The following is a 27,799-nucleotide window of genomic DNA, read 5'->3' on the forward strand; positions in this document are numbered from 1 at the left end:
GTATGTTGTGCTTTTTATTATATATATATAAATTTTGGGAGTGTTCATTTATTTAAATCATGTCTAAGTTTTTGACACCATATGGAGTTTTCTTGGCAAAGATATTAATTTACCCTTTCCCTCTCCACTATATACATATACACAAATATAAACATATTTATATATGTGTGTGTGACCTTCTGTCACTTTTCCCAATATCAAAATAAAGAGGCACTGCTGCTTCACCATCTTGAGTCCTTCAAGAATACAAAGGAGCAAACAGAGGTCATAAAAGCATAAAATTTCATAAGTCATGGATTTACTCTGTAGTCCTAGACCTCCTGACCAAATTTTCCCTTAATAATGCCTGCTTCCCCATGAAATAGAAGAAAGTAGAATCCTGAAAGAACAGGTAAAATAAAAAACCTCTAAGATCTTTAAAGAATGTGCCAAGTGTATACCCATGGCTTATAGATGGCTCAAGAGATTAGAATATAATCTGTGCTATCTCCATTGCTCTCATTCATGGTACAGGAATTCTCAATTGAGTCTCCTTGGACTTCTGCCTTCTTCACTGCAAAGTAGATGGCTGAGTAGTCCTGCAAAATAGAAATGTAAAGTCATAGAGAAGGGAGAGAAATGGAATAGGATTGGGAAGTCAAGGAATAAGTTGACTCACCTGGTCCTCTGGAGGTTTCCCTGAGGCACCTGCTATGGAGGAAATAGGGTAGTTAAGTGGAGGGCAATAGTGTTCCATCTTAGAACTTATCTTCTATCCTTCAAGGGCCCAGAATACTCTGTACCCTTTCTATTGGTCATTGTCATTTCTCTTTAAAAGGCGATTCCTTTTTTCCATTTCTGTTCCTGATTAAACAGTCTCAGTTTTCTGTTTTATCCATCCTTTAGTCCATCTTTTGCTAATTACTTGCCCAGATTCCAGAGACACAGAAAATCATCTCCCAATATCCCACTAACAAAGTTTTTTCTTCTTCTAATCCCTGATTCCTGCCCTTACATTTTAGCAACTTGTATATATAATCATGAGAATTCCTTAATAGAGCCACCTTTGATTGCTGCCTGACAGTGCTCTCCATTAACTATAAAAAAATGAAACCTCACCCAAGATCAGAAACTTCCCCAATATAATACAAACCCAAAACACTTTGTAACTCTTCATTTGTCCATTAGCACTGTTCTATGGAAAGAGACTATAATGAGATGAAAGGGGCACCTTTGATTCTCTTCAATATACACCCTAGAAACTAGAGGTTAAACAGGGAATCAAATAAGCCTCCAAGATCCATACAAGTTTTCCAAGAAGACAGTAACAAAGTTAGAGATCTAATAAGATCTAAGACTCAACAAAAATACTCTTTAGTTACAGCCCCCCACACACACAATGTCTTACCTGCACCTTCTTTTCCCTGTTGTGTTATCCAGACCTCTGAATAGATCACATCTCTAGCAACAAGAGTCTCTAGAATAGAAAATAAGGTTGTCTAGGAGGCTACTGACTTTTTCCAGCCAACTCACAGATAATTCAAACTTGGGATGATTAGAAAGACCTTATGGACTTACCTCACATTCATAGACTCAGGGTTGGACATCAGAAATGTCTTCTTGTCCAACCCTTTAGCTGAATAAAATATACCAGACAATGGTAAGATATTGGACCAAATCTAATAAGAAGAAATTGAATGGCCAAGGAAGTCTTAAATTTTCATCCTCTGTTCAAAGGTAGAATATTCTACCTCAAGAAGTACTAGAGTAGTGGTTTCCATCTTTTTGGAATTTTGTGAATAAAATCTGATGATCATTCATTGAGTGTGAAATAGAGAGATTTCTAATTCAGGTATGTATTATATTAGATACCTTCTGATATTCCTTTCTATTCTGAGATTTTGTGATAATCTTCAATGATCATGATCTTAACTACCTTTCAAGGCAATGTATTTTATTTTCTTTATACTTTGCTGACAGGAAGTTTTCCTTTATGTTGAATAAAAATATGCAGAGTATGATTACTGCCTATTGTTCCAAGTACTATACTCTGAAACCAATATACAATTGGTTAGTTCCTTATGAAAGTCTTTTAAAAGAAATAGTAGCAAATGACTATTAGTAAACTACTGCTCAACAAACCCAAAGACATTAGTTTCTGGTATAAGAACTCACTATTTGACAAAAATTGTTGGAAAAAACTGGAAAATAGCATGGCAAAAACTAGACGTATACCCACATCTCACATCCTACACCAAAATAAGGTCAAAATGGGTAGATAATTTAGACATAAAGGGCAATACCATAGAGCAGTCAATAGATTAATAAATACTCTTTCTGTCACATCTATGGAAAGGAGAGACATTTATGACCAAACAAGAAATAGGTACATTATAAATTGCAAAATGAATGATTTTGACTATATTAAATTTAAAAGGTTTTGCACTAATAAAATCAATGCTTCCAAGACTAGAAGGAAAATAGAAAACTGGAAAACAATTTTCATGGCTAGGAGTTCTGATAAAGGTCTTGTTTCTAAAATATATAGAGAACTGAATCAAATTTATCAGGTTACAATCCATTCCCCAATTTATAAATGGTCAAAGGATATAAACAGGCAGTTTTCAAACAAAGAAATTAACACTACATACAATCATATGAAAAAATGATATAAATCACTAGTGATTAGAGAAATGCAAATTAAAACAACTTTGAAGTACCACCTCACACCTATCAGATTGATTAAGATGACAAAAAGGAAAAATGATCAATATTGGAGAAGATGTGAAGGATTGGGACATTAATACATTGTTGGTGGAGCTGGGAGCTGATCCAACCATTCTGGAGAGAAATGGAGAACTATATTCAAACAGCAACAAAAAATGATCACATCTGTTGACCCAGTAATACCAATACTATAACCAGAAGAAATCATAAAAAATGGAAAAAGTTCTACTTGTTCTAAAATAATCACAGCAGCTCTTTTTGTAGTGGCAAAGAATTGGTAATGCCTATTGTTTGGGGAATGACTGAACAAATTATGGTATATGAATGTTATGCAGCACTATTGTTCTGTAAGAAACCATGAATGGTCAGACTCTAGAGAAGCATGGAACAAATTACAGGAACTGATGCTGAGCTAAGAGAGCAGAACCAAGAGAACATTGAACACATTAACAACATTGTGAGTTGATCAGTCTTGATGTCTGCAGCTCCTCTCAGTAGTTTAGAGACCTAGAATAACCCTGGGAGACATGTATGTACTAAGCTATCCACATTCAGAGGAAGAAAAGCAAAACAAAGAAAACCTACAGAATCTGGATGAAAACTACATTCACTTTTAAAAATTTTGTCTTTTTGTGTTGGGGCAACTAGGTGGTACAATGGATAAAGTACTGACCCTGGAGTCAGGAGGATCTGAGTTCAAATCTGACCTCAGATACTTAATATTTCCCTAGCTGTATGACCTTGGGCAAGTCACTTAACCCCACTGCCTTAAAAAAAATTAAAAGCTTGTCTTTTGCACCTCTTTCCAATTCATAATTTTCTTTGTCCCCCCTTAGTCCTAATGCCTCACACAGAAAACGATTACTCTGTAAACATGTTAAACACAAATGTATATGTCCATTGTTCACCAGACTATTTGCTGTTGAGGGTAGGGTGGTGGGAAGGGAGAGTAAAAGGAAATTATGTAACTTACAAATGTTCATATGCATGTGATAAATATTAAAAAACTTTCAAAACATGCAATTGGAAAAATAAAATAAAATATCAATTGTGAAAAAAAGTCATTTAAAGGATAATATTCATTTATCCTTTTTTCCCCCAACTCCTCAACAAGGTTCCTCACCTATTCTTCTCCCTTACTTCTACTTTCTGAGTTTACCTTGAGAAAAGCATGATCCTTACCATTACTATGTACTTCCTGCAGCTCCAACTGAGTGGGTGCATTTGATCCCATGGCTTCTTGGGAGATTTGAAGGGGAGAGTTCCTGTAAGATACAGAAAGACATGCTTTTTTTGGAAAGAATAACACAACTACATGTAAAGCATGTGGTCAGAGGAAAAACCCTGAGAAAAAGGAGAATAAGAATGACACAAGATTTTAGGAAAGCCAGCCCTCTGAGAGAGCATAGAGATTTCTGCTGATTTATAGGGTGATAACACCAAGCAGATTGTTTTCCTTTTATAGTCACTCTTAGTGGTAGACCAGATTGGAATAGGTCAGACAGCTTGGAGACAGTAAAGTACATTTAATCACACACCAGCTTCTAGAACTCTTGAGAGGAGAACTAAAGTAAATGGCATTATCCCCCAAAGACATTATCTCAGCTTATGACTGAGATTGATCCTGGGCTGGGCTCTGTCCAGAGGCTGTTGGATAAATACCAATCATGCTATGAATGGTGAGAAGTCCAGTGTGATTATCACAGAAACCTGAGTCACTGGCATGGACAGAAGAGATAAATGACTAGTGAGTCAAAGAAATAAATACTTTGTTAACACAAGGTTCAAGCAAAAAACAAAATATATGCCCTGGATGGAAGGATGGAAGGGGGTAAAAGGATGATGGTGTCCAGGGAATGAGTTTTATGCAGAGTTAAAACAAGAATAAGGCAAGTCAGAGCAGCTAGGTGGCACAGTGGATAGAGCACTGGCCTGGAGTCAGGAGGATCTGAGTTCAAATCTGAACTTAGACACTTAATAATTATCTAGCTGTGTGATCCTGGGCAAGTAATTTAACCCCATTGCCTTGCAAACACAAAATAAAAAGAATAAGACATTTCTAGTCACTGAGAAAAATAGTAGTAACTGGACTCAATTCCATATTTCTGCATTGTAGACACCTTTAAACAAAACAGCAGCAGAAAAAAGCAGAGACCTCACCTGGGCAGGGCTATGGAAGAATTTTCCCCTGAAAAACAAAGTAAAATAATTTATCAGTAGAGGTGTCTGTCTCTGGCAAATATACAACTACTTCAGGGCATCTGGGTCTTTCCCCAAAGGCATCAAAATTTAGGGGACACTGAAAAAAATGAAATTCCTTTAGAAACAACTGACTGTAGCACCTAGCTAGCAAGAATAATTAGTTGAGGATGGATGGGGGAAGAAGATATACTCCAGGTACTTTATAAATATGAATAAGAATAAATTCTCTCTCTCTCTCTCTCTCTCTCTCTCTCTCACACACACACACACACACACACACACACACACACACGCACACACAAAAACACAAAGATATATTGTTAATCTTAATTTTCTTAGGCTAAATGAATTAACAAAAAGTCTGTTTATCCATGAAGTTTTATTTTCTAGGATCTTACCAAAAAACTAGATGGAAGATATCATTAAAGTTATCAAACAAGAGCATAAAGAAGGAAAAAGTGTTTAGAGAAATCACAGAATCATAAAATTTTAACAGTCAACCAATCAGGTTACACATAAAGGTGTCATTGATTACTTTTTGATTTTCTAACCCATACATAAGGTCTGTTCTCTGTCAGAACCTGACAAAGATCCAAATAGCATCAGGACTGTTCTCCTCTTCTTCCTTGATATTTTATGCTGTTATCAGATCTGTTATAACATATGAAGCATTGAGATTTCTCCCTTTCCAAAATGTCATAATTTTAAGAATTTATTTAGTCTCTTATAGAGCTAACCAGACCAGTTTCCTGCTTTCTCAGATTGGTCTTTACTTTGATTATTTACACAACTGAGAAAGCCAACTTTGTGACTGGGTAGTGGTAGACCAATTAGAAGTGGACCAGGCTTCTTCACACAAATAGAGCCTACCTTCAGGGCAGGGGTTAACATTAAGACTTACAAACCATAATCAGAGACTGAGAAACCAATTTTTGGATCAGAAATATAAGATTAAAGGAATTAAAACTTGATGGTATATAAATGTATATGATTTTATTTATTATTTAAAATAGGAGACTATCAAATGATGCACTCTCTCTACAACACAGAACTTTGTTTCTTGAAATTTAATAATAGATAATAGAATGTAAAGAATGTAAAGTACTTTACAAACATTAGCTAATTTAATCCACACAAGAACCCTGTCTATGCAGTTTATTATTATTATCCACATTTTACTAATGAAGAAACTGAAGCAGATAGGGACTAAGTGACTTTCCCAGGACCACACAATTAGTAAGTGTCTGAGGCTGAATATGAATTCATTTCTTCCAGACTGCAAGTCCATTCTATCCAACTTCTACATTAGCTTCCAGGCATAATAATGGCTAGACTTTCCATAGCACTTTAAAGTTTACAAAGCACTTCATATTTATACTTTTTCTCTTATTCTGTTCCCCTGAGCCAAAGGAACTGGATTTGTAAAAAGATGATTTAAGGGTAAGTTTTATGTTGGTTCCTCAAGGTATACTTTGTCAAGGTTTGTGCTGGGTGCTAATATGCTTATATGTATGTATATTTATAAATATATATGATATATGTGCGTCTATGAATATATGTGTTGTGTGAGTATAAAATATGACTGGGAGATTAAGGAACTTGCAATCAGCTGGCCATTTATTATTTTGTTGGTCCATTAGTTCCTGAAATGATTACAAACTAATATATTAAAAACTAACATACAAACTAAACAAAGTTCTCATTCTATAACGTATTAAATAGTGCTTTAATTGTTTCATCATGAATATTGACTTCTCGAAAAGACTTTAGGGTCCCAAAGATTATAACCTGGAAAATTATGGACATTTATGAAGGACTATTATGTGCAGAAGGGACATTCTCTAGGCTCTGGGAGAGATGTCAAATTTAGATAAGTGACTGTCCCTGCCCTTACAGACCTTACAGTCTATTAGGTGGATATGGCACATACCTGTAATACAAACAATACATATTGTTTATACTAGAAAGGTACATAGTACCATATGAGACTCAAAGATTGAAAAGTCTTTCCTGAGTGGAGAAATATAGGAACACTTCTGACTGATCTACCATTTGAAATAGGTTTTGAAGGATGAGTAAGAATTCAGAAACCAAAGAAGACTATCCCCAACATAAGTAGTATCATGAACAAAGGTACACAAACAAGAAGGTATAAGGAATGGTTTGAAATGGTAAGCAAGCCAGATTGTCTGAGTGTAACATTCATGGAGGGAATTAATATAAACTAATGTCCAAGTCTATGATCTTTTCTTCTAAGTCAGGGGGCAGCATTGAGAACCCTGCCTTTAATCTTTACATCTTATCAGAACCCATTGAAATCAGAAAAACCACACAGATGTCACAAAAGGACCAAAGCTAGCCAAGTCAGGTATCACCATCAGTTTCCCAAATTTTAGCCTCCAGAGATAGCAGTGACTTAACCTCCTTCTCAATCTCTACTTCTTCTCTAAAAGAAGAATGTCTACTTCTTCTGCTTTTTAGATCTTATCTCAGTCCATTGCATTTTGGTATCCCAAGGAAACCCTGCCATCAAAATTTCATGATCTTTTAGTCTGCATTTAATTATATTCTGACTTGGCTGTCTCCCCTCTTAGCCCCAGAAGAGATTACCATTTCTTAATTCTGGCTATGTCCAGAAAGTTAGAATGGTATCAGATTGAAGAGGACCCTGAATGTCAGTCAAAAAGCATTTGAATTTTATCTACTAAGGAGCCATTGAAAGATTTCAAATTGAATGTTTTGAGTTTGTATTTTCTTTTAAATGGAATCCCCATCTCTTGCCCAGACAAGAAGCACAATACCACTCACAGGGCAATCCCACTACTGAAAGGTGTATATAAGTTTTAATTCTCCATTTTTTTTCTGACTTGCTTCTCCTTAGGTAGCTTCATGGCCCTCTGTTTCTGGTGTTCACCATTTTGGTGCCAGACTTAGTTTGGCACCCAATTATGTTAGCCCTATAACTCAGAGTTCCTAAACTCAAGAAATACATCTCCCCCCTTATATTCTCTAGCAGCAAGGACCACAGATATACATCACTTCTTCCAACTAGATTTTTATTCATGAAAGATTATTGGAGCAGTAATATGAAGGATGGATAAGACTGAGGAGAAAATGTAGATGGGAAGATCCTTTGGAGCCTTTTGAAATTGTCAAGGGGCTAGTAAGTGTGAATTCAGATTGTGACCCTGACTTTAAAAGTATTTCTCACATATTATCTCATCTGAGCCTCACACCAATCCTAAGAGCTAGATAATACAAAAGTGATTATTCTTGTATTACTGATTAAGGAAAAAACTAAGCTTTAATGAGGTTACATGATTGGCCCAATATTGCAAAGTTAGTAAATAACAGAGATAAGTAAATGGTAGAGCCTGAACTCAAATCCAAATTTTAGTATTCAAATGTCATGGCTATTCCCATCATATTATCCTTTACACAATGCAGACACTCAGAATATGTACATGAACTTGAAAATGAGAAATTGCCCATTTCACTATTTATGCATTTCTAGGCATAAGAGTTAGATTTCATTGATATAGAGTCAAGTAATCTTGGAGAACTGTCTACCAGGTGTATTGTACCTGCAAACCTCAAAGTTCATACTTTATTATATTAGTGCATTTTATTATTATACTCATTGGTAATATTAATTACATTCTATTTGTGACCCTTGACAAGTTTTAATAGGTGATACAGTCCAGAAGAGCTAAACAGTTGAACACACACGAAAATTCAGATATAAATGGATCACTGCTAGTTACATATTAACTTAGAAAATCTCATGTTAACATTAACTATTGGCTTGTATTTTTTATTTATTTTGTAAAACATTATCCAATTACAGTTTAATCTGATTGGTCCTGCTTCTTATAAATTATATAGGTTTCTAATTTTTTTTATTTAAGGCAATGGGGTTAAGTGACTTGCCCAAGATCACACAGCTAGGTAATCATTAAGTGAAATCAGGTTCTTATGATTCCAGGGCCAGTGCTCTATTACTATGCCACCTAGCTGCCCTTAGTTATATAGGTTTCTAAAAGTTTGACACCCCTGTCCCTAGAATACTGAAAGGTCAGGGTTGCATTAGATTACACAGTCAATAAGTCAATAAGATAACATGCTTTCCTAACTTGGACTGATCCTCTATCATGACCTCAGCTTTCTTGACTTATTCTAGCAAGGAAACTCTCCTCTTGGGCTAGCTTCTTCCACTTGGTAGGAAATTGAAGGAAAATATTCTACTTAATATTATCACCCCATAATATTATCACCCCAGTGATTTCTCTGTGTCTTCTTGGCTATTGGCTCCCTAAAACTATGTCACTATAATCCTCCTTTCTCCCAGAAACAAAATTTGTAATCTTAAAGACTGATAAATCTTGCCAAATTGAGTGGAGATCCCCATTCTTGAGATGTAAATCAACTACTATTGATTCATGGTTTAATGTAAAATTTATATCCTGATCTCCTTAGACTTCACCCTCTACCTAATTCTGGATCCTTAAGGGGGAAGGGAATTCTTCTCTCTCTCTCTCTCTCTCTCTCTCTCTCTCTCTCTCTCTCTCTCTCTCACACGCTCTCTCTCTCTCTCTCTCTCTCTCTCTCTCTCTCTCTCTCTCTCTCTCTCTCTCTCTCTCTCTCTCTCTCCCTACCGCTTTCTTATGTGTTTTAATTTCTTTTAATAAATTTTTATTTTCTTTCCACCCTTGCTTTCCTGAGTCTGAATAATGATCCCTCATAGGCAGAACTGAACTTAAGTAGCCAGCTACATAAAGGTAAGCCAGCCAGGAGAGTTAATTCTCTGCCCAGACTTAGGAAACTGGATTGAGCTCCATAGGTGAAAAGCCCACTCCTTTTTTAGAACCTAGATTTTTGGACATGCAGGAAAAAAAGAAAAAAAAAGTAGCCCTCCTTCTATGTGTGTTTTTGCAGTAGCCTTTGTGTGGGGCTGCCCTGTGTTTTGTTCAGGCTAACTGGAGATAGCAGCCCTGAGGTGTTTGGACCCCCACTGTGGAGTGAAAGGTTGTTCAGGAAAGATGTTTGCATATTTCCATATTTCCTTTATCTAGAAGTTTAGGAGAATTAAAACATGGGGAAAACTTGGTACCAAAGACTCCCACCCCCTGGGCTGTGTCCTAGCTCCTTGGGAGAAATTAGATTTGATTAGCAAACACCTGACTTCCTGGAAATTATCTTTGGGTGGAACCCTCTTTCTCTTTTTCTCTTTGAAAGGCGCTCTCCCATTCTCTGTAGCCCCCATCCTCTGTAGGGGGAGAGGGAAGGGAGAAGGAATATCTTCCTTTTTAGAATTTCGAAAATTAAACCTATGTCTCATATAGAATGCATGCTTCACTGCAGGAAGGGTAACATTCCCCCAAAACTTATTTTGACTACATTGTTAAAAATAGGGGACCCCCATGTCTTTTTCCTTGTTTGGGGAAGAGAGGGGAAAATGAACAAGTTTTCCTTAATTTATGCAAGTTTTATCAGTTCCAAGCCCCATTCCCTAAAAACATTAACTGGGCTGAGAAAGTCCCACCCTTGGGAGCAGGACGGGAAATGGACAGTTTGATTGAGAAGTCTGTGGCCAATTAGTTAAGAGAAAAATGGAGAAAAAAAAGGAAGATAACTTTTTCTAGCACTAGGAAATTCAAATTCCATCTTTTAATTAAGCCTTTGCTAATAACTAATATCTCTATAATAGAGTAACTGGATTTGAACTTTATAAAGTTACTTAAAAATTGCATTCAATTTTAACTATAGATAGGCTATTTCAAAATTGTAATGAATATATAAGAGATTCTCAAGAAATTTTGATTGTTTCTAAAAATTATTTTTGACTGGTCTTAATTGGTACATTCAAGTGTGTGTGTGTGTGTGTGTGTGTGTGTGTGTGTGTGTGTGTGTGTGTGTGTGTGTATTTAATCATCAACGGGTCCTTTTCACATCTCTTCACTGGCCTGGAGGTGGGAAAATTGTTTCTATGTTTTTGAGATTTTTGGTGCTGGCCAGGATATCCAAAAATCTTACTTTGGTAAATTTTGAAATCTTTATACAAAAGAGTTGTGTGTGTGTGTGTAATTCAGATCTGAAATAATTACAGTTACCTGACTTAAATATCACTCCTTTTAGTTTGGGTTTTGAATTTAGTTACTTTAAAAGGTCTAATTTAAAATTAAGTAATTAATGAAGTTGGAAACTAAATCTAATCCCTTATAACATTTGAAAGTTTGTAAGTGGCAAAGTTTGTGAAATAATCTCAACTGTGAGCTAAATTTTGTTAACCTAATATTGATTGAAGGCTGTATTCAACTTATGTTAATTGAAACTAATATTTAGTAAATGTGGACTTTCTGCCCTCAAGAGGCTTTGAAAAGACGGCAGGAAGGCCTTCGATAGGAAAAGGTCACCACTTTGTGTTTAAGAAAGGAAACTATCTGAGAGCTAAATAAGAGTAATTTAGTCATCCTTGAAAGTTCTGTAACAAGTCTTGAGAATTTATATATGTTATTAAGAAGGAAAATTGGGATAAATTGTCTGACAAGGAATTTGGGAATATTGAATCAAATTAATATATTTGCTGATTTCTTTTGGGAAAGAGAAATATTGTACTAAATTTTGTAATCTTATTTGTTTTGATGTTAAATTGATATTGATAATACATTGTCAACAATCTCACAAGGTCTTTTGTTGGTAAAGGAAAAAGTTTGTATTAATCTTTGTCTCTTTTCACATGTTTATGGAAGGGACTATATATATATATGTATATACATGTATATATATATATATATATATATATATATAGTTAAAAGTAAAATCTACTTAACATCTGTTGTTTGAAAATGGGAAAGTGTATTAACATTACCTAGCATTTATAGCATTTTGCTTCTGTTCTGAGGGGAATAAGATGTTTAAATAGGAATCTTATGTTCAATGTAGGTTGGTGATGTAAGTTTAATTTTAAAGAAGTCAAGAATATGGACTTTCCCATGGTAACTTCAGGCAGCTCTGACTGACTGAAGATAACAATTGTGTGGTCTCTCTGTAAGCTAACTTATCGATGAATAAGATGTATTTATCAATTATGTAATATTCTTTTGTAACTTCAAAGAAATCATATTTGCAGTGTTTGGCTACTTTTGTGAACACATAAGCTATTTGAATACTGTAATGTTGAAGCCTGGAAATTGATATGTGATTGCTTTGAAGGAGTGGTAAGGGAAGTGTCACAAATTATGACCCCTTCTGGGATAAATCTGTGGATTCATGCAAAATAACTTATGCTGTTATTTGACTTGAATGCCTCGTTGTTTTTACTATTGTTTAATTGCATTGGAATTACTAACACATGTTAAATTACTAACACATGTTACCTAAAATGTTCTAATGGCTTTTTTAAAGAATTCTGAAAGTAATAATTTGTATTCTGAAAATGACTAGCAGTTAAAAGTTTATGGATAGAAGTTTCTAGCTATATATGTAAACTAGGACTAAACTGTGGTTATTTGCTTTGAGGGGAAAGCACCTATGTAACATAAGGAAGATAAAATAATAATAATTTGAGATTTCTCTGTGGCAATCTCTAGTCAATTGTTATGTGAGAAATATGTAGATGATGGGCAACTTCCTAGCCAGAAAGAGATGTTTAGTTTTTTTAAACATAGTTAATAACTAAATGGGTTCATTGCAAAAAGGTGATTTTATAAAAAAAATATGAATTAAAGTTAATTGCATTTTTTTACACCTCAAAAATCTGTTTATTTCATTTCATTTACAGCACTGTCCTTAGGTACATAAGCAACAATTGAATTTTTTCCTTGCATCTCTTATACCAAATTTCAGCCTGACACACTCTTGGTTCTCCTTATTACTCAAGTCACCTGAAGCTCTGGTTACAGGCAATTGCTATATTACAATATATTGATAATTGATCTGTCTGACATCAGGTATGTTAAGATAGAAGGACAATATGCCAATGAAGCCATCAGCCCTATGGGGTTTGATGTTAAATACAAAAGTGATCTTTGAAAGAATGGCCCTAGCCTCAACTGGGGAGGAATCTCTCACCTGGTTCATTGAAAAGGATTGTCTGTGTGATTTCATAAGGGAACATGTCCTCATGTCCCTCTCTGCTCTTTAGTAGCAAATTGCCATGATCATCCCAGGTGCATAATTAAATATGAGAGTGAACCACTGAAACTCTATCTTCTAAATTTTAAATACTTGGCTAGTATTTTTGTCTTAGTCTTTTAACATAGCATGTGACTTTTTACCATAAGTTCTCTTAAGGAAAAGAAATATCAGTATGACTTTATATCAGGATAATGTCTATTGGTATATTTTTAAATGCTTCAAAAGAGAGATCCATTCTTCAACTAGAATTTGTGTTCATTCTAAACATGGCCAAAGCAAAATAGAATTTTCAATGAATCTGTGTTATATTGGAACCCATGTTCTTATAAATGGTATTTTGATACTGGCTTAGGATCATGAAGTATAATTCTTGCTCTTTATAGACCTTGTAGTTTTTCCCAATTATTGAACCTCTTTTAAATACCTTCTTTGTTAAAATATCTCTTGTTTTTGTTTGCTCAATTTTCCCCTTGAATTTTGTTTCTCTAACTATATATCTCCCAAACCAGCCTCTGCAGGATGCCAGTCAGGTTTGCCAGCCAATCATTCTCTGACCCTGCCTCAATGAATTCCTCATTGTAATACACTCATCTCCAAATGGACTCTGAAAAGTCCAGAAGAATGTGGGTCCCAAATAATTTTGAGGGGTGAATGATGCAGGGAAAAGATATAGAGAATTATGATTGTAACAGAGACAAAATTTGTAATGTTAAAGACCATTGAATCTTGTTAAAGTGGGTGGAGGTATCTTACTCTTAAGAGGTAAATTGACAAGATGTAGAGAATTATGAATGTAACAGATATAAAATTTGTAATCTTAAAGACTGACAAATCTTGTCAAATTGGGAGGAGATCCCCATTCTTGAGATGTAAATCAACTATCATTGATTTATTGTTTAATGTAAAATTTGTAAGCTGATCTCCTTAGGCTTCACCCTCTACTTAATTCAAGGTCCATAAGAGGGGAGGAAATTGACTTTTTGCCCTCTGGATAAGAACAAGACTATAAAAATCTGGGTGGGACCTCCACTCCACACCAGTCTTCTCTGACTATTTGGCCCATTCAGCTCCACTTGACTGATCCTTTTTTTGTCTCTCTTTCTCTCTACCTACCATTTTCTTATGTGTTGTAACTTCATTTAATAAATTTTTATTTTCTTCCACCCGAGTAGAATAATGCTTTCCTGAGTCTGAATAATGATTCCTCAAAGGCAGAACTGAACTCAAGTAGGCTGTGCCTACAAAGGGATGAGAAAAAGAAAACTAAGGAGACTTGTTGAGGAGTGGCAAGAAGGGAGAATTGAATATCCATTAAAATATTTTCATGTATCTTTCATTGACCAATTTTCCACTAATCTTGGAGTTTAGAACCAGGAACAATGAGCAGAAATCATCCTGCAGATGACTTTTATTCAATATAAGAAAAAACTTCTTGTCAAAGAAGTGTGAAAAGAGGAAATGTACTGCCTTAAAAGTAGAGTTCCTCATCAATGGAGGTCATCACAAAATCTCAGACTCAAAAGGGATAGCAGAAAGTATCTATTATAATGAATGTCTAGACTAGAAGTCTCTCCACTTTCGGATCATTTGAGGTTGCAGTCTGCTTAAAAACTCAGATCTCTTTTAGGACATCTTCTTGATCCTGTATTTATAAAGTTGAATATTTGATTAAATGTTAATCCAACTAATCAGACCTGTTCCATCATATAGCCTGTCACGAATTCTATCATCCAATATGTGAGGTACCCAACCTTCTCATCTTATCATTTGCAGTTTAACAACTTCACGGAGTTTAACTGACTTCACTGAGGCAGAAAAATGACATCAGCAGATAACCAAAGAAAGGTCTTCTTAATTGTATTATCATAATTTGTCCCACAATTTGTAGTTTCTTCCTTCACCACAAAAGTCCATTAAATTGCCAGACTGCTCATTTGGGAACTTTAGGTCCCAAAGTAGACATTGATTTTTCAGAAATGCTAGGAAAATAAACCCCTATTGAGGAAGTGAAATTAACCCTGAAGAGCAAACAGAAATTCCCACTGAAATGACTGAGTAATTTTAGTACTTTGTTTTAAGATGTAAAAATACCACATCATACCCTGAGGCATACATCAACATACTCCCTAGATATCATGTCATCTTCTGACCTCTGAAAATGAGTCCTGGGCTGAGGCTTAGAATAACCACTATTTACCTTCTGCCCTTTGAAAGCTACTATTACTAGTCCTTCATATTAAAGCTGCCCATATCAAAAAATCAAATGATTGGAGGTATGAGTTGCACAATTATGTATTATAGTGAAGGATATGCTATGCAAGGAGGAAGCTCTTGCTGGTTGACTGACCACTGGGGGGTGAAATTGATTATTTTTTATATTATCAGTATTCAAAGACAGCAAGCAGTGCCCTAGATAAATTAGTATATTTTCATGATTTGCATTTAAAATTTTCCAAAAGTTTCCCCCTACAAAAGTGTCTAATTTAGCCTATAATGTTGAAGTCTGTGCAGAAATTTGTTTAAGCCCAGAGTGGCAGCAATGAAGTTAGCCAGACTTTGAGTCAGAAGAGACAGCTGCAGTACTGACTGTGGTCTTTGGCTTCATCTCCTCATTTGTCAAATGAAGAGGGGTTATTGGACCAGATATCTTTCAGTCTGAATATTCTTTTAAATGCTCATATTACAAGAAGAGGAATGTTTGTTTGGTTAAACATTGTTGGGAACTGAGGATGAGACATTCAAAGAGGAAGATATGTGGGGCAGCTAGGTGCTGCAGTGGATAGAGCACTAGCTCTAGAGTCAGGAGGACCCGAATTCAAATCCTTTCTCAGACACTTAATATGTACTTAGCTCTGTGACCTTGGGCTACTTAACCCCATAGCTTTGCAAAAACCAAAAAAACAAAACAAAACAAAGAGGAACATGTGGTAATTACCACAAGAACCTGGAGGAACTAAGAGGCAGCTGGGTACACAGTGGACAGAATGTCTAGTTTAGAATCAGAAAGGCCTGAGTCCAAATCAGACCTCAGCCATTTACTAGGTGAGTGGCTCTGAGTAAGTCACTTAAAACTGTTTGCCTTAGTTTCATCAACTGTAAAATAGGAACAAAAAGAGAACCTGCCTTTCAAGGTTATTGTGAAGATTCAATGTGATCATTTTTGTAAATCATGGAGCATTGTGCTTGGCAAACAACAGGCATTAAATAAATGCTTCTTCTCCTTTCCTTGCCCTCTGCTCAGAGACAAAAGTAACCCCAAGCTTAATCCTTCTTTCCTCCAAGAAAACTCCTCGTGTGAAGGGAGAACAGAGAACTCAAACTGAACCCCAGGCTCCCCTCTTTTTTTATCATTCCTCCATAGACTGTACTCTCTGGTCTTCAGTGGCTTCCCATTCAAGACCTAATAAAATATAATCTTCATATCCTGGCATGAAAGGACCCATATAATTGGGCTCCAGATTACTTTTCAAGTTTCACTTCACATTATTCCCTTCCTGCACTTTTCATTCCAGTCAAAGTAATCCCTGTCCATAATACATGTTAATTCATCTCCTACCTCTGGATCTGTATCTAGACTATTCCACCAGCCAGGTGGAGTCCCATCTCAGCCTATCAAAAGGTCTTACTTTCTGCTGCTGCATCCATGAAGCCTCCTTCCCCCTAAAGAGGGGGGATCCCTCCCTCCTGACATCTGCCATGATGTTTATGCAACTTCTCTCTTTTGGAATTATTCCTTTCTTCTAAAGGAAGGACAGGAGCAGTTATATGGAAGTGACTGTGGACTGGGTGACTAAGCACTTTACAAAGAGGTTAGGAGCAGGGACTACATTATTAGTAATTGGCATGTTAAAGTGTAAAATTTTAAATGTTAAATCTAAAATGTTAAAGTGTAAGATTTAGTGTCAGAATACCTCTCAGTCCCTCACTTTCTTCATCCCAAGTTAAAGACTCATCTGATACTTTAATCGGTATAGAAACTTGCAAGGGTGAGCTGGACCTTAAACCCAAGGCAACTAACTTCTAGTCCAGTATCTGCCTCATTGTCTCTGACTGTGACAAGGGAAAAATAACAGATCAACAAACCTGATTTCCTTTGGTGCTTGAAGTAAACCAGAAGAGCAACAGCCATAAGACCAAGAACACTAATCAGAGCCATGGTGATTCCTCCCACTAATAGACTCTTTCCATTCCCTGCAGGACCAAAAGAAAGTATGAGTCTTAGAGAACAGAAACTCAGGGCTTGGAATTTCCTGGGGTAAAAAAAACCTATTGCCTCATCTGGACTGGGACCCAGTGGAAAAAAAGATTTCTCTTTGCTTATATCTCTCTTCTTGGAATCTTATCCCCAAGAGCAAAGAAATTCAGAAACTTGTAGGATGAATTCAATCTGGACTAAAGAGGAGTAGGGACCTAGAAAACAGACAGAAAAACTCAGGGGAAACCCAGCTTGGTCTGGGAGTAGAAGCAGGGGGGGATGAGAATAAAATGGTAATTTCTTGAGGAGCTAAGAAAGGATCTGGACAAAGAAAGGCCTTGACTGTAAGACTACTAATCAAATGTTTTCTCCTGTAAGTTGGATTTTTGTAGCTATTTTTTGTATCTGTAATTCCCAAACTGCATAGGTTTTAGCCCATGTAATCTCCCTAGGTCTAGTAAAGGAAGATATGGTCTAACATTCCTTAAAACTCCCTCATCTTCATTTAAAAAAAAAACAATGACTAAAGACTGGGGTGGTGGCATGAGCCTGCAATTCTTACCACTGAAGAAGCTGGTAGATTACTAGAGCACAGGAGATCTGAGCTCTCAAGTGAGTTAAACTGAGCTAGTGTCCAAACTAATATGATGAGTCCCTAATATGAAGAAGAAAGGAAGGAAGGAAGGAAGGAAGGAAGGAAGGAAGGAAGGAAGGAAGGAAGGAAGGAAGGAAGGAAGGAAGGAAGGAAGGAAGGAAGGGAAGGAGGGAGGGAGGGAAGGGAGGGAGGGAGGCAGGGAGGGAGGGAGGGAGGGAGGGAGGGAGGAAGGGAAGGAAGGAAGGAAGGAAGGGAGGGAAGAAGAAAAGAGAGTAGAGTAAAGGAATGGAGGTAAACGTACTTCTCACATTGATGCTGACAGAATGGCTGGGAATAAGGGTGCTGTTGTTGTCAGCTGTGCAGAAGTATTTCCCACTATCACTCTCCCTCACAGCAGAAAATACAAACTCTGCTACCAAGGAACTCTGAATCTTCTTTCCCAGAATGGCTTCCGTGCCCTCTCTGTGCCAGGAGAACGTGATGTTCCCTGAGCCTTCCATGACTAAGCAAAGAAGAATCAGCTTCTGCCCTTCCATCACCTTCCCTTTATTAGGTTGCACCTCCATATGAACTCCAGAGATGGGAATTCCTAGATGAACACAGCAAATTGTTAGACCCTCTTCTATGGAGGATTTGGAGAAAAGGTAGAGGCTGAAAGAAGCATTTGAAGTGTTGAAATAGTCAGGGTAAAGGAAACTGAAAATATTATAGGATCAGATATTGAGGAATGAGAGTAGAGGATAATTCCAAAATCACTCTTGGGAAGGAAACACTCCTCTTAACCCAAGTCTTAATGAACTTTCTAAATTCAGGCCAAAGGCAACAATTATCCAAGATTAAATAGTCTTGGACTGCCCTTTGGGAGGCAAGTTTCTCCAACAGATTTCTCTCTAACATTTTCCAAGGATAGGGAATGGTCATCTGTGTATTCATATTTTTCCTCTAGTCTACTTCTAGCTCCATCTCCCAGTGATATCTTCACATGGAGAGATTTAATAAATGCTGAATCCACTTATTTCTATACTATCTTGGCCCTTAGCATACAAACTTTTTTTTATAATTCCCCAACTAGATTGTAGACATCCTGAGAAAAAGGAACTTACCATATTTCTCCTCTTGTGTCTCCAGTGCCTATCATGATGTATTATAAATGGTAGATTCTCAAGATTGTTTATTCTGTTAATGGATGACCCTTTCCTAAAAGTCCTATTCCCCTGGTCTACCAACCTGGAATTTTGCTCATCTGAATCATCAGATGCAAACTCAGTTTAAAGTACATCTATCTCCATCTCCATCACAATACATGCATACACACACACACACACACACACACACACACACACACACATACACACACACATGCGCGCGTGCAGAGACAATCACAGCTATAGATGCATTTAAATTATGGGGAAGAGTTTGTCTGGGAGACATTGTAAACTTTGGGGACCTGGAGATGAAAGAAAATGCTTTCTATATTTCTTGCCTTGAATTTTTGCAGTTCTCAACTTATTCCTGATGCTTCACTTAAACAGGAAGCCTCTAGTAAGGGTCCTATTTCTATACCAGGCACAGGAAAAGTCAGACAGAAGCCAAAGATACCATTTACCCAGCCTCCTTCTTAATTCCAGACCTTTATACTTTCTCATTCACACTTACTCCTCACATTCATTGTTATTGGATGACTCTTTTTGCAGACCCCAGGAGGCACAGTTTCTACCTCACACCAGTAAGGTCCTGTGTCTTCCCTCCAAAGTTTAGAGATCTGGAGCTCTTGGACTCTGGCCTGGCCCAATAGGATGGCCCCTGGATCTCTGAAGAAGGAGAAAAGAAGTTGGATGTTTGCCTTCTCTTGAGGAATCTGGATCTCACACCTCAGCTTCACTGGGCTCCATTCTATGGGCTGAGAGTCTATTGTTTTCAGCAGTGGTCTTGAAAACAGTTCTAGAGAGAAGAATCCAACAAAGAAGTGAGCCTTGGTTTTTCAGCACCTACAGATGTTTAGACCAAAGGATATATACCCATGGACAGTCCCCTCCCCAGTTTCATTTTTCTTAACCCTGGTTAATTCCTGCTATTCCAGATTCCTAAAAAGAGATATTACTGGTACAGTTTGAGTTTCTATCAATGGTCAATCCATAAGATTTTCCTCTATCATATCCATCCCTACCCCAATCAGTAACCCTGACACTGACTACCCTTATAAGCTTCCCCATAGGAATGACAGTCATACCACGAATGTGGAGAACCTCTTCATTTGATCTGATGTGCCAGGATATATGTTTGAATGCAGTACAAGAATATAAACCACTGTTTCTTTTGTTTGCTTGTGGAATAAAGACATCTGAGCTCTGATTAAAAGCAGAGAAGGATTTTCCATTCTTGTAATATGTCACACGCGTCAAAGTACTGTTAGCTTTTTCCTGACACCGAAGAATCAGACTGTCTCCTTCAAAGACAAGGTATGGAATCCGTAGGATCAAAGAAACTGTAGGACACATCCATATTCATTAGTTGGTTAGCCATACAATCTCCAAACCTTTTGAGTATTGCTATATTTATTCATTTTTAACAAAGGTCACTGTGCAGAACCTATGTGGAAATGGACTTCTCTACACATTCAATAGGCCATTACTAAGTGTCTACTGTGTACAATGTAGAAGGAAGAAGGATCAAGGAGCCCTTAGTCTGAAGCTTCAAGAGATGTCCAGGATCTTCTTGTACTCTCTGGCTAACATTAGACTTAATCCCCTGCTCCAAATTCCCTTCTCTCCAAAGTGAGATGACTTCTTCCAAAAACTACTTGTCATTGTATCTGCTGAGTCTTTGGATAGCAGACTCAAAATTTGGGATTTGTGTAGAAGGAAACAAGGCACTCTACTTGGAATCAGAGTGACCTAATGAATGTTTCACTGAACTCAGAGCAAAGAAGAACTGAATTCAACTTCTGCTTCAGATACTAGCTATGTGATTGAGAAATTCACTTAATTTCTCTGAATCTCATTTTCCTTATGTGTAAAATAAAGATGATGATAATAATGGCCCATGTCACTGGGTTTATTTGAGGATCAAATGAGACAGCATATGCAAAATTAAAGATGGGATTTGAACCTCTAATTTCCATTGGTGTAAGAATGCTTGGGGGAAAAAAATCCCTCTACTGAATGTCGACATTTTCTCTAAAGTCATCTTTTTAAAGAGTTCATTTGAAAGGTTAAGTGATTTGCCCATGGTCATGTAGTGAGTATTTATGGAGAAATTTTATACCAGTTCCCTCCTGGCTAGGAGGCCAACTCTAAAAAGATATATAAATGAAAACTACCATCATTATCAACATCACCACTATCATCATCATCATCATTTATTTATATCACTATTATCTCATGGTTCTTTTCTTTTTTTAAGTTCAAATAAATTGATCTGGTATCATCTAATATTTGATACAGATTATAGGTTTTCCTCAGAGATATTCCAAAACACTGTAATAAAATGAATATCACAATGAAACATATCACATCCTCCCTCAATTCCCATGGTGATATAATCAAAACTCTTTAGACAATGTGTTGCACCTTTTCTTGGCAAGGTTAGAATCTTGATCAAATTATCCCCTCTGTCCTCACTTTCACCCTCTCTACATTCTGATCTTTTTCTTCAGATGAAAATATTCAGCTCATGCTCTACCTGGTCAAAATAAAACTAGTGATCTTTTCCCCCAAACACTCCCCTTTTTTCCAACTTCTCATTTATAGTAAAAGGTGACACTATCTTGACAGTCAATCAGGTTATAAGTCTATTTACATTTCTGGTTCCTACTCTGAGAAATCTGAGATAGTAGAATGAAAGTTGGAAAAAGAGGTAACAGAGTCTTGACTCTTAGACCTGCAGGAGAATTGAATAATAGAATCTGAGTCCTGGGATTCCCAGGGAGAGAAAGATGGAACTGAAACCATTTTTATGTCTTAATTAATTTACCTCTTTTCTTACCTACAGTAAAGGTCAAAGTTACAGAGTTACTTAGGGGTGAATTATTGATCTTGCATTTATAAGTCCCAGGATTATTGATTTTTATGCTGTTTCCAATAGTTTCTTTGAGTATTTTCCCCTTGTGGTACCATTTTGTTTTCCCTGGTGCATAGAATTGCAATCCATTGCATGTCAGAAGCACTTTTTCCCCTTTGAAGAAAGTGGTCCATGGAGGATTGAGGTAAATTACTGGTTTTGATGAAAAAACTGAATAAAAGATGGAAAAGAGAAGAAATGAAAGATATATGCAGTCCCAACATTGGAAATTAAAATATGAATGATAGAAAATGGATTGCTTCCCATGACATGGGAGTAGTTTTCTTCAAACATAACCCAGTTACTACCTTCTACAAGAAATTTCTTCTGATTACACACAGGAGCTTGTTCTGGTCACACACACACACACACACACACACACACACAGAGAGAGAGAGAGAGAGGAGAGAGAGAGAGAGAGAGAGAGAGTTAGTGCCATCCCCTCCCCCAATTACTTAGTCTTTATATTTAATTTTCTATGTACATGGTGTTTAGAGGCACCTTTAAAGTGGACACTTTTTGACTTTTGTCTTTGTTCCTCTGGCACCTGGGATAAGGGTTGATATAAACTGTTGTGTTGTTTTTGTTCAGTCATCCCTAACTCTATGTGATCCCATCATGGGCTTTTCTTGATTAAGAAACTATTGGTTTTGCCAACTAAATGGTTTGCCATTTCCTTCTCCAGTCTCTACACATTTTACAGATGAGAAACTGAGGAAAATTGGGTTTAAGTGATTTGCCCAGAATCACATAGCTATCAAGAATCTGAGGTCAGATATGAACTCAATATTCCTGATGCCAGACTCAGAGCTGAAACCACTACATCTCTGATTTGCCTGCTTATTGTTAGTTTGAATTAAAATGACCTAAACAGTTAAGATAGAGGGGAAAATTAGGGTAAAGAAGCACAGACTGCTCTCAACCCACCATAAACCCCTTTCTCACTAGGAAAGTATGGATAGGGCCCCTGCTATATCCAGAGCTAGCACTGATTAAAATTTCATGGAAGATGAAGTTGTCTTTAGTCCCTTTGACCCTCCCTTTCTTCTGTAAAAGCTTCCTTCCATGAGTATTCCTGCTTCCTGTTTTTGTACATGTTCTCTTTGCAGTCATTAAAGCCATTCGCTATTCTCAGTTACTGCTTATCAGTATCCTACTGGTCCTCCCAGACCCAGAAAAATGCAACTTCTATCTTAAAGCCTTTCTTCATCATACCAATTGGAAGAACAGTCTCCCTATTCTAAGGTCCCATAGTCTATATTACAGAATTTCCTATGTTGCTTTACATCAGAGTTACTGTATTCTCATACCAAGAGGTATGAGATTATATGTAGAAATTATATGTTATTTATCTTTGTATTCTAAGTCAAATATCTGAATGCTCTCCCCTTACCACACATTAAGCTCCAATATTAAAAAGAAATAAGATAAATGAACAACAAAAAAGTCACTAAAGCATCCTCACTCTTTAATCCAGCAATACCATTAAGTCTATGCCTAAAAAAGATCAAAGAGCTGAACTCATTTATAAAAAAAATCATTTATAGCAACCTGAAGAGTTTTTGCACACCAGCTGGCCAGAGAAAACAGATATGACCACAAAAAAAGTTCTGACTCTTTTGGCATTAGTATCATTTTCACATCCTTCAAGCTCTCACCAAAAAGAGACTGAGGCAGACACCGCTTCCTCCCACAAGAGATAACAGATCTGTGGTTACAGAAATACCAATTTCTCAGGAATCATGAAAATCAAAGGAAAAAAACTCACCAGATTGTACAATGACCAGAGCTGCAAGAGAGAATCAAAACCATGACTTAGGGCAGGATTTGTTTTCATTTTTTAAAGAATCCATAGCTATTCTTATAAAGAAGCTAACAATCCTTCCACCCTCTAGGAAAGAAGGGAAGAAACAAGTATTTATTAAATACCTACTATATTTCAGACATCGTATAAATATTATCTTATGTTATCCTCACAACTTTGAGAAGTAGGCACTATTATTAATCAACAATTTACATTTATGGAAACTGAAGCATATAGCACTTAAGTGACTTGAGGAGGATCACACAGCTCCTAAAAATCTAATGTTAGATTTGAATTCTATTTCACCTAACTTCAGGCTAAGTCAACACTCTGTTCCAATGTCTTTTATTTGCCTCAGTTGACTTAAACACAAACTCTTCATTAGTCTGATCATGCAATCATAGATTTAAGGCTGCAAGGGGAATTCTAGCTCATCTACCCCAGAGACCTCATCTTACAGATTAGAAAACTAAGTCTCAAAGAATCTAAATGGATATCAAGTGGCAGAGATGGAGTTTAAATAGAAGTCCTCTGATTCCAAATCTAGTGCTATTTAACTCCATTGACAGTAGGATTAGGAGTTTACTCTTGGTAAGGACCATCTTGTCATACACATGCATGCCCACATATATTGAAACTGCCCTGCTATGAAACAGGAAGGGTAAAGAATAAGAGCAGATGTCCATTTGTCTTCCCCTAGATAAGCGCAATTCCCCACCATTAGCCAGATGATTCTTTCCATAATAGGAATGCTTAACCAGGGAACAAATCACCCAGTTTTCCTCTCCCCTTTGCCAGGTCACCTGTTTATGCCTTTGCATGTGTCTACACCTCAATCATCTTCATGTTTGAACTCTGAATTTCCCTGTCTGAATTCACACAATCTCTAAGTTAGAAGGAACTTCAAAATTACCTAGCAGAATCTGTGACCAACCACAATCTTGGTACCAGTGGTCATCTAGCCTATATACACTATGGTGAAAAAAAAATAGTTCTCCTGATGACCAGCTCTCTGTTACTGAACCTCTCTGAACTAAGATAGGAAAGTTCTAGGCGAACTATTACGACAGTTATGATGCCAATCTTGTAGAAAGCTAAATGGAATCTGACAGATAAAACAATTCAGACATTTCACCACTAGGCATGAATTGCAAAAAGTTCATTGATAATAAAAGAAAGTTACCACATACATCAAAATATTTATTGCAAAATTTTGGGGAACCAAAGACTGAAGACAAAGCTGTTGTCCATTGATTGAGGAGAGTTAAAACAAATTGTGGGACTGTGGGACATGAATGAAATGGATTATTATTGCATTCAAGGAAATGAAGACTATGAGGAATGCAGAAAAGCATTGAAAGGCCTGCATCACTTGAGGCAGAGTAAAGTAAATAGATCCAAGAAAACCATTTACAAAATGATTACAATAAAGTAACTGGAAAGAACTGTTGTCACAAAAATGAATTAAAAGTGAATGTTGGAAAATTACAACAACAACAACAACACAAATATCTAGTCCCAAAGAAAAGTTATGAGAAGGCCTTCACCTTCCACTCTTTTGCAGGGATGGGGAAAGGAGACTCTACAAGTGTAAAAAATAACAAATATTTTCAAATTATGTCAATGTTATGTTTCATTTTGCTTACTATCTTTTCTCTTCCTCTTCCCTTTTTTTCTTTTGTTATATGGAATGTCTATCTGAATAAGGGAGGGAGAAAGAAGAGGGATATAGGGAGAAATTTGATAAAAATAGGAATAAATTATTTTTAAAAAGAATTCACCTCAGAATTATAACTTTAAAAAAGGTATTTAAACTTGTCCACTATATTTTTGATAGTGTGACCTATTCAGATTATGTATACATTTCAAATTTGTTATAGTAAAACATGTGAAATGTTGGTTTAAACTTTAATTTCTGTCATATTGTTTTATAATTTTTCTGATAATTCTTGTAAAACAAAATTCTTGAAAAATAATAGGTGCATTCATATTTGTTTAACACTAGGTTATTGAATTTGGTTATTTCTAATATATGATTATTTCTTATTCTTCTTTTTCCAATCTACTATACTAAACTACCTTTCAATTTTTTTTGTAGTAAATAGTTTTTAATGATTACTACTTTATATTAAAATTTGAGATATTGAATGCTCTTCTCCATCTTGTTTTTTCACTGTTTCCCTGGGTATTATTTTGTTTCTCCAAATAAATGTTATTATTTTGTCTGCTTCTGTAAATTATAATTGGCTTAGCAGTCTTCTTGATATATCACTATATCTGTAAACTAATTTGGTTACAATTATCATTTTTATGTTATTTTGACTCAACCATGATAACTAAATGGCCCTCTAATCAGTTTTCATTGTTAATTTCTTTAAAGTCAAAAAGTTATATTTGTCCTCCACCCATGGTTCTGTCCTGGGTCCTCTCCTCTTTTCCCTAATCTCTCTCATAGGTGATCTCATTCCCTCCTCATTCCTCACCAAGGGTTCAATTATCATCTGTATGAAAATGGCATCCAAAACTGCATGTCCAGCCTGAATCTCCCTTTTGAATTACAATACCACAAAACCAAGTTTATTCTTATAATCAATGTATCCTGGTAATGCAATATCAATCTTCCCCTTTAAAACACTCTCCTTCAATTTCTCCTCTTTTCCAAACCATTATCCTTCAGGTTTGTAACCTAGGAGTATCCTCTCACATTCCAGCAATGTCTAATCTTTTGTTAATTTTTACTAATTCTAATTACTAATTCTAATCTTACTAATACTAATCACATCTGCCCCCCATTATCTCTACCTCCCCATTTCAGGCTCTCATCACTTCTGCCTAGACCCTTGCAGTGTTTCTAATTGTTTTCCCTAATTTCATTCCCTTTCTTCTCCATCCCATTCACCATATATTCACCAAAAGAACTTTCATAAAGCATGGATCTAACTGTAACACTCCTGTAATGTTCAAGTGATTGCATATTACCTTTTGTATAAAATATAAACTTCTCATGAACCCCAGCTTGTTACTTAGAGTCCTTCACAATTTGCTTATACTTGTCCTTTCTAGCTTTATTATATATTATTTCTCTTAAAAAAAAACTGTACTTTCCAGCTTAACTAATTTATAGTTCCTCAACTTCAGAATTCCATGTCCTGACCCCATTTCTTTTTCACAGAGATTATCCTACAGGTTTGGAATACATTTCCTCTTCATCTTTTTTCTCCAGATATTTATTTTTCTTTGTAACCTCAGCACCTGGCATAGTTCACTGAAAAGGGCAACTGCTTAAAAGTAGTTAGGTGGTTCAGTGAATAGAGTACTGGTCTTAGACTCAGGAAAACCTAAGTTTAAATCTGACCTCAGATTCTTATTTGCTGTGTGTCACTTAACTTCAGTTCCCTCATAAGGATAATAATAGCACCTACCTCTCAGAGTTACTGTACAGGTAAAATGAAATAATACTTATAAAGTATTTTGCAAACCTCATGCTAGATGAATGTCAATTAATATTAAGATTTTGTCAAATGCTTTGCTAAAATCAAGGTAAAAATATCTTTCACAACCCTTTTGTCTCTTAGCATGATCATGCTGTCAAAAAATGAAATAAGTTTATGATGCTTCCTTTTTATGGTCCCTTTATGGTCTAGAATTTTGACATGAAGAGAAATCAAACTCTGTTGACTAGACTGTTATTGGTGGATTCTCTTCTCTTCCCCTTTCTTTGAGATCATAATATTTGTCCTCCTCAAGTCCTACTGTTTCTCTGGTACTCATCATGATCTTTTAAAAATGAAACTTATCAATAACATATTTCAGACAGTCCATTCAGAGATCTCATTTCTAGAATTTTGTAGGACTTCATCTGCACCATATCCCCAAGGGCTTGCATTAAACTACTCACCAAGGGACAGCATGAAAAGTGGATCCATGAGGGATGAGAAGAGACCAGACAAATTCAAAGTTGGGGCTGACCTCATCAGCACCAGAAAGCTTCTGCTTCCTCAGATAAAGTGAATTAGAAAAAGAGAAGTGGAGGAAACCTGTTCTAGGCATATTAATGATCATGCTGATCAGTACTTCCTTAAGATTGGTACTGACTTTCTTT

The 27,799-nt window shown here is 36.3% G+C and overlaps 1 protein-coding gene across 1 annotated transcript; it reads right to left on the reverse strand.

Annotated features, from left to right (window-relative positions):
• LOC141513393 (Fc receptor-like protein 4) lies at positions 1–27,679 on the reverse strand. The gene is made up of 12 exons (XM_074223149.1): positions 27,596–27,679; positions 23,662–23,682; positions 21,819–22,064; positions 20,065–20,319; positions 19,491–19,775; positions 18,136–18,423; positions 17,128–17,235; positions 4,867–4,894; positions 3,889–3,971; positions 1,388–1,456; positions 659–690; positions 1–578 (listed from the first exon to the last, which is right to left on the reverse strand). Exons 1-12 carry the CDS (start codon positions 27,669–27,671, stop codon positions 459–461), a joined length of 1,611 nt encoding a protein of 536 aa, XP_074079250.1. The 5' UTR covers positions 27,672–27,679; the 3' UTR covers positions 1–458.
• Between the last annotated feature and the right edge of the window lie 120 nt (positions 27,680–27,799).

The sequence above is a fragment of the Macrotis lagotis genome, chromosome 2 (genome assembly GCF_037893015.1).
Source record: "Macrotis lagotis isolate mMagLag1 chromosome 2, bilby.v1.9.chrom.fasta, whole genome shotgun sequence".
In the NCBI taxonomy this organism is placed as follows: domain Eukaryota; kingdom Metazoa; phylum Chordata; class Mammalia; order Peramelemorphia; family Peramelidae; genus Macrotis; species Macrotis lagotis.

Bases quoted from the DNA above. Each gene is read 5' to 3' on its own strand.
- LOC141513393 (XM_074223149.1), bottom strand. From the start codon at position 27,671: ATGAGGTCAGCCCCAACTTTGAATTTGTCTGGTCTCTTCTCATCCCTC. The intron at 22,065-23,661 runs GTGAGTTTTTTT...TCTTTTATTCAG, and splicing joins TCTGGTCATTGTACAATCTG to TTTTTTCATCAAAACCAGTA. The intron at 4,895-17,127 runs GTTTGTTGATCT...TTTGTTTTTCAG, and splicing joins CAAGCACCAAAGGAAATCAG to GGGAAAATTCTTCCATAGCC.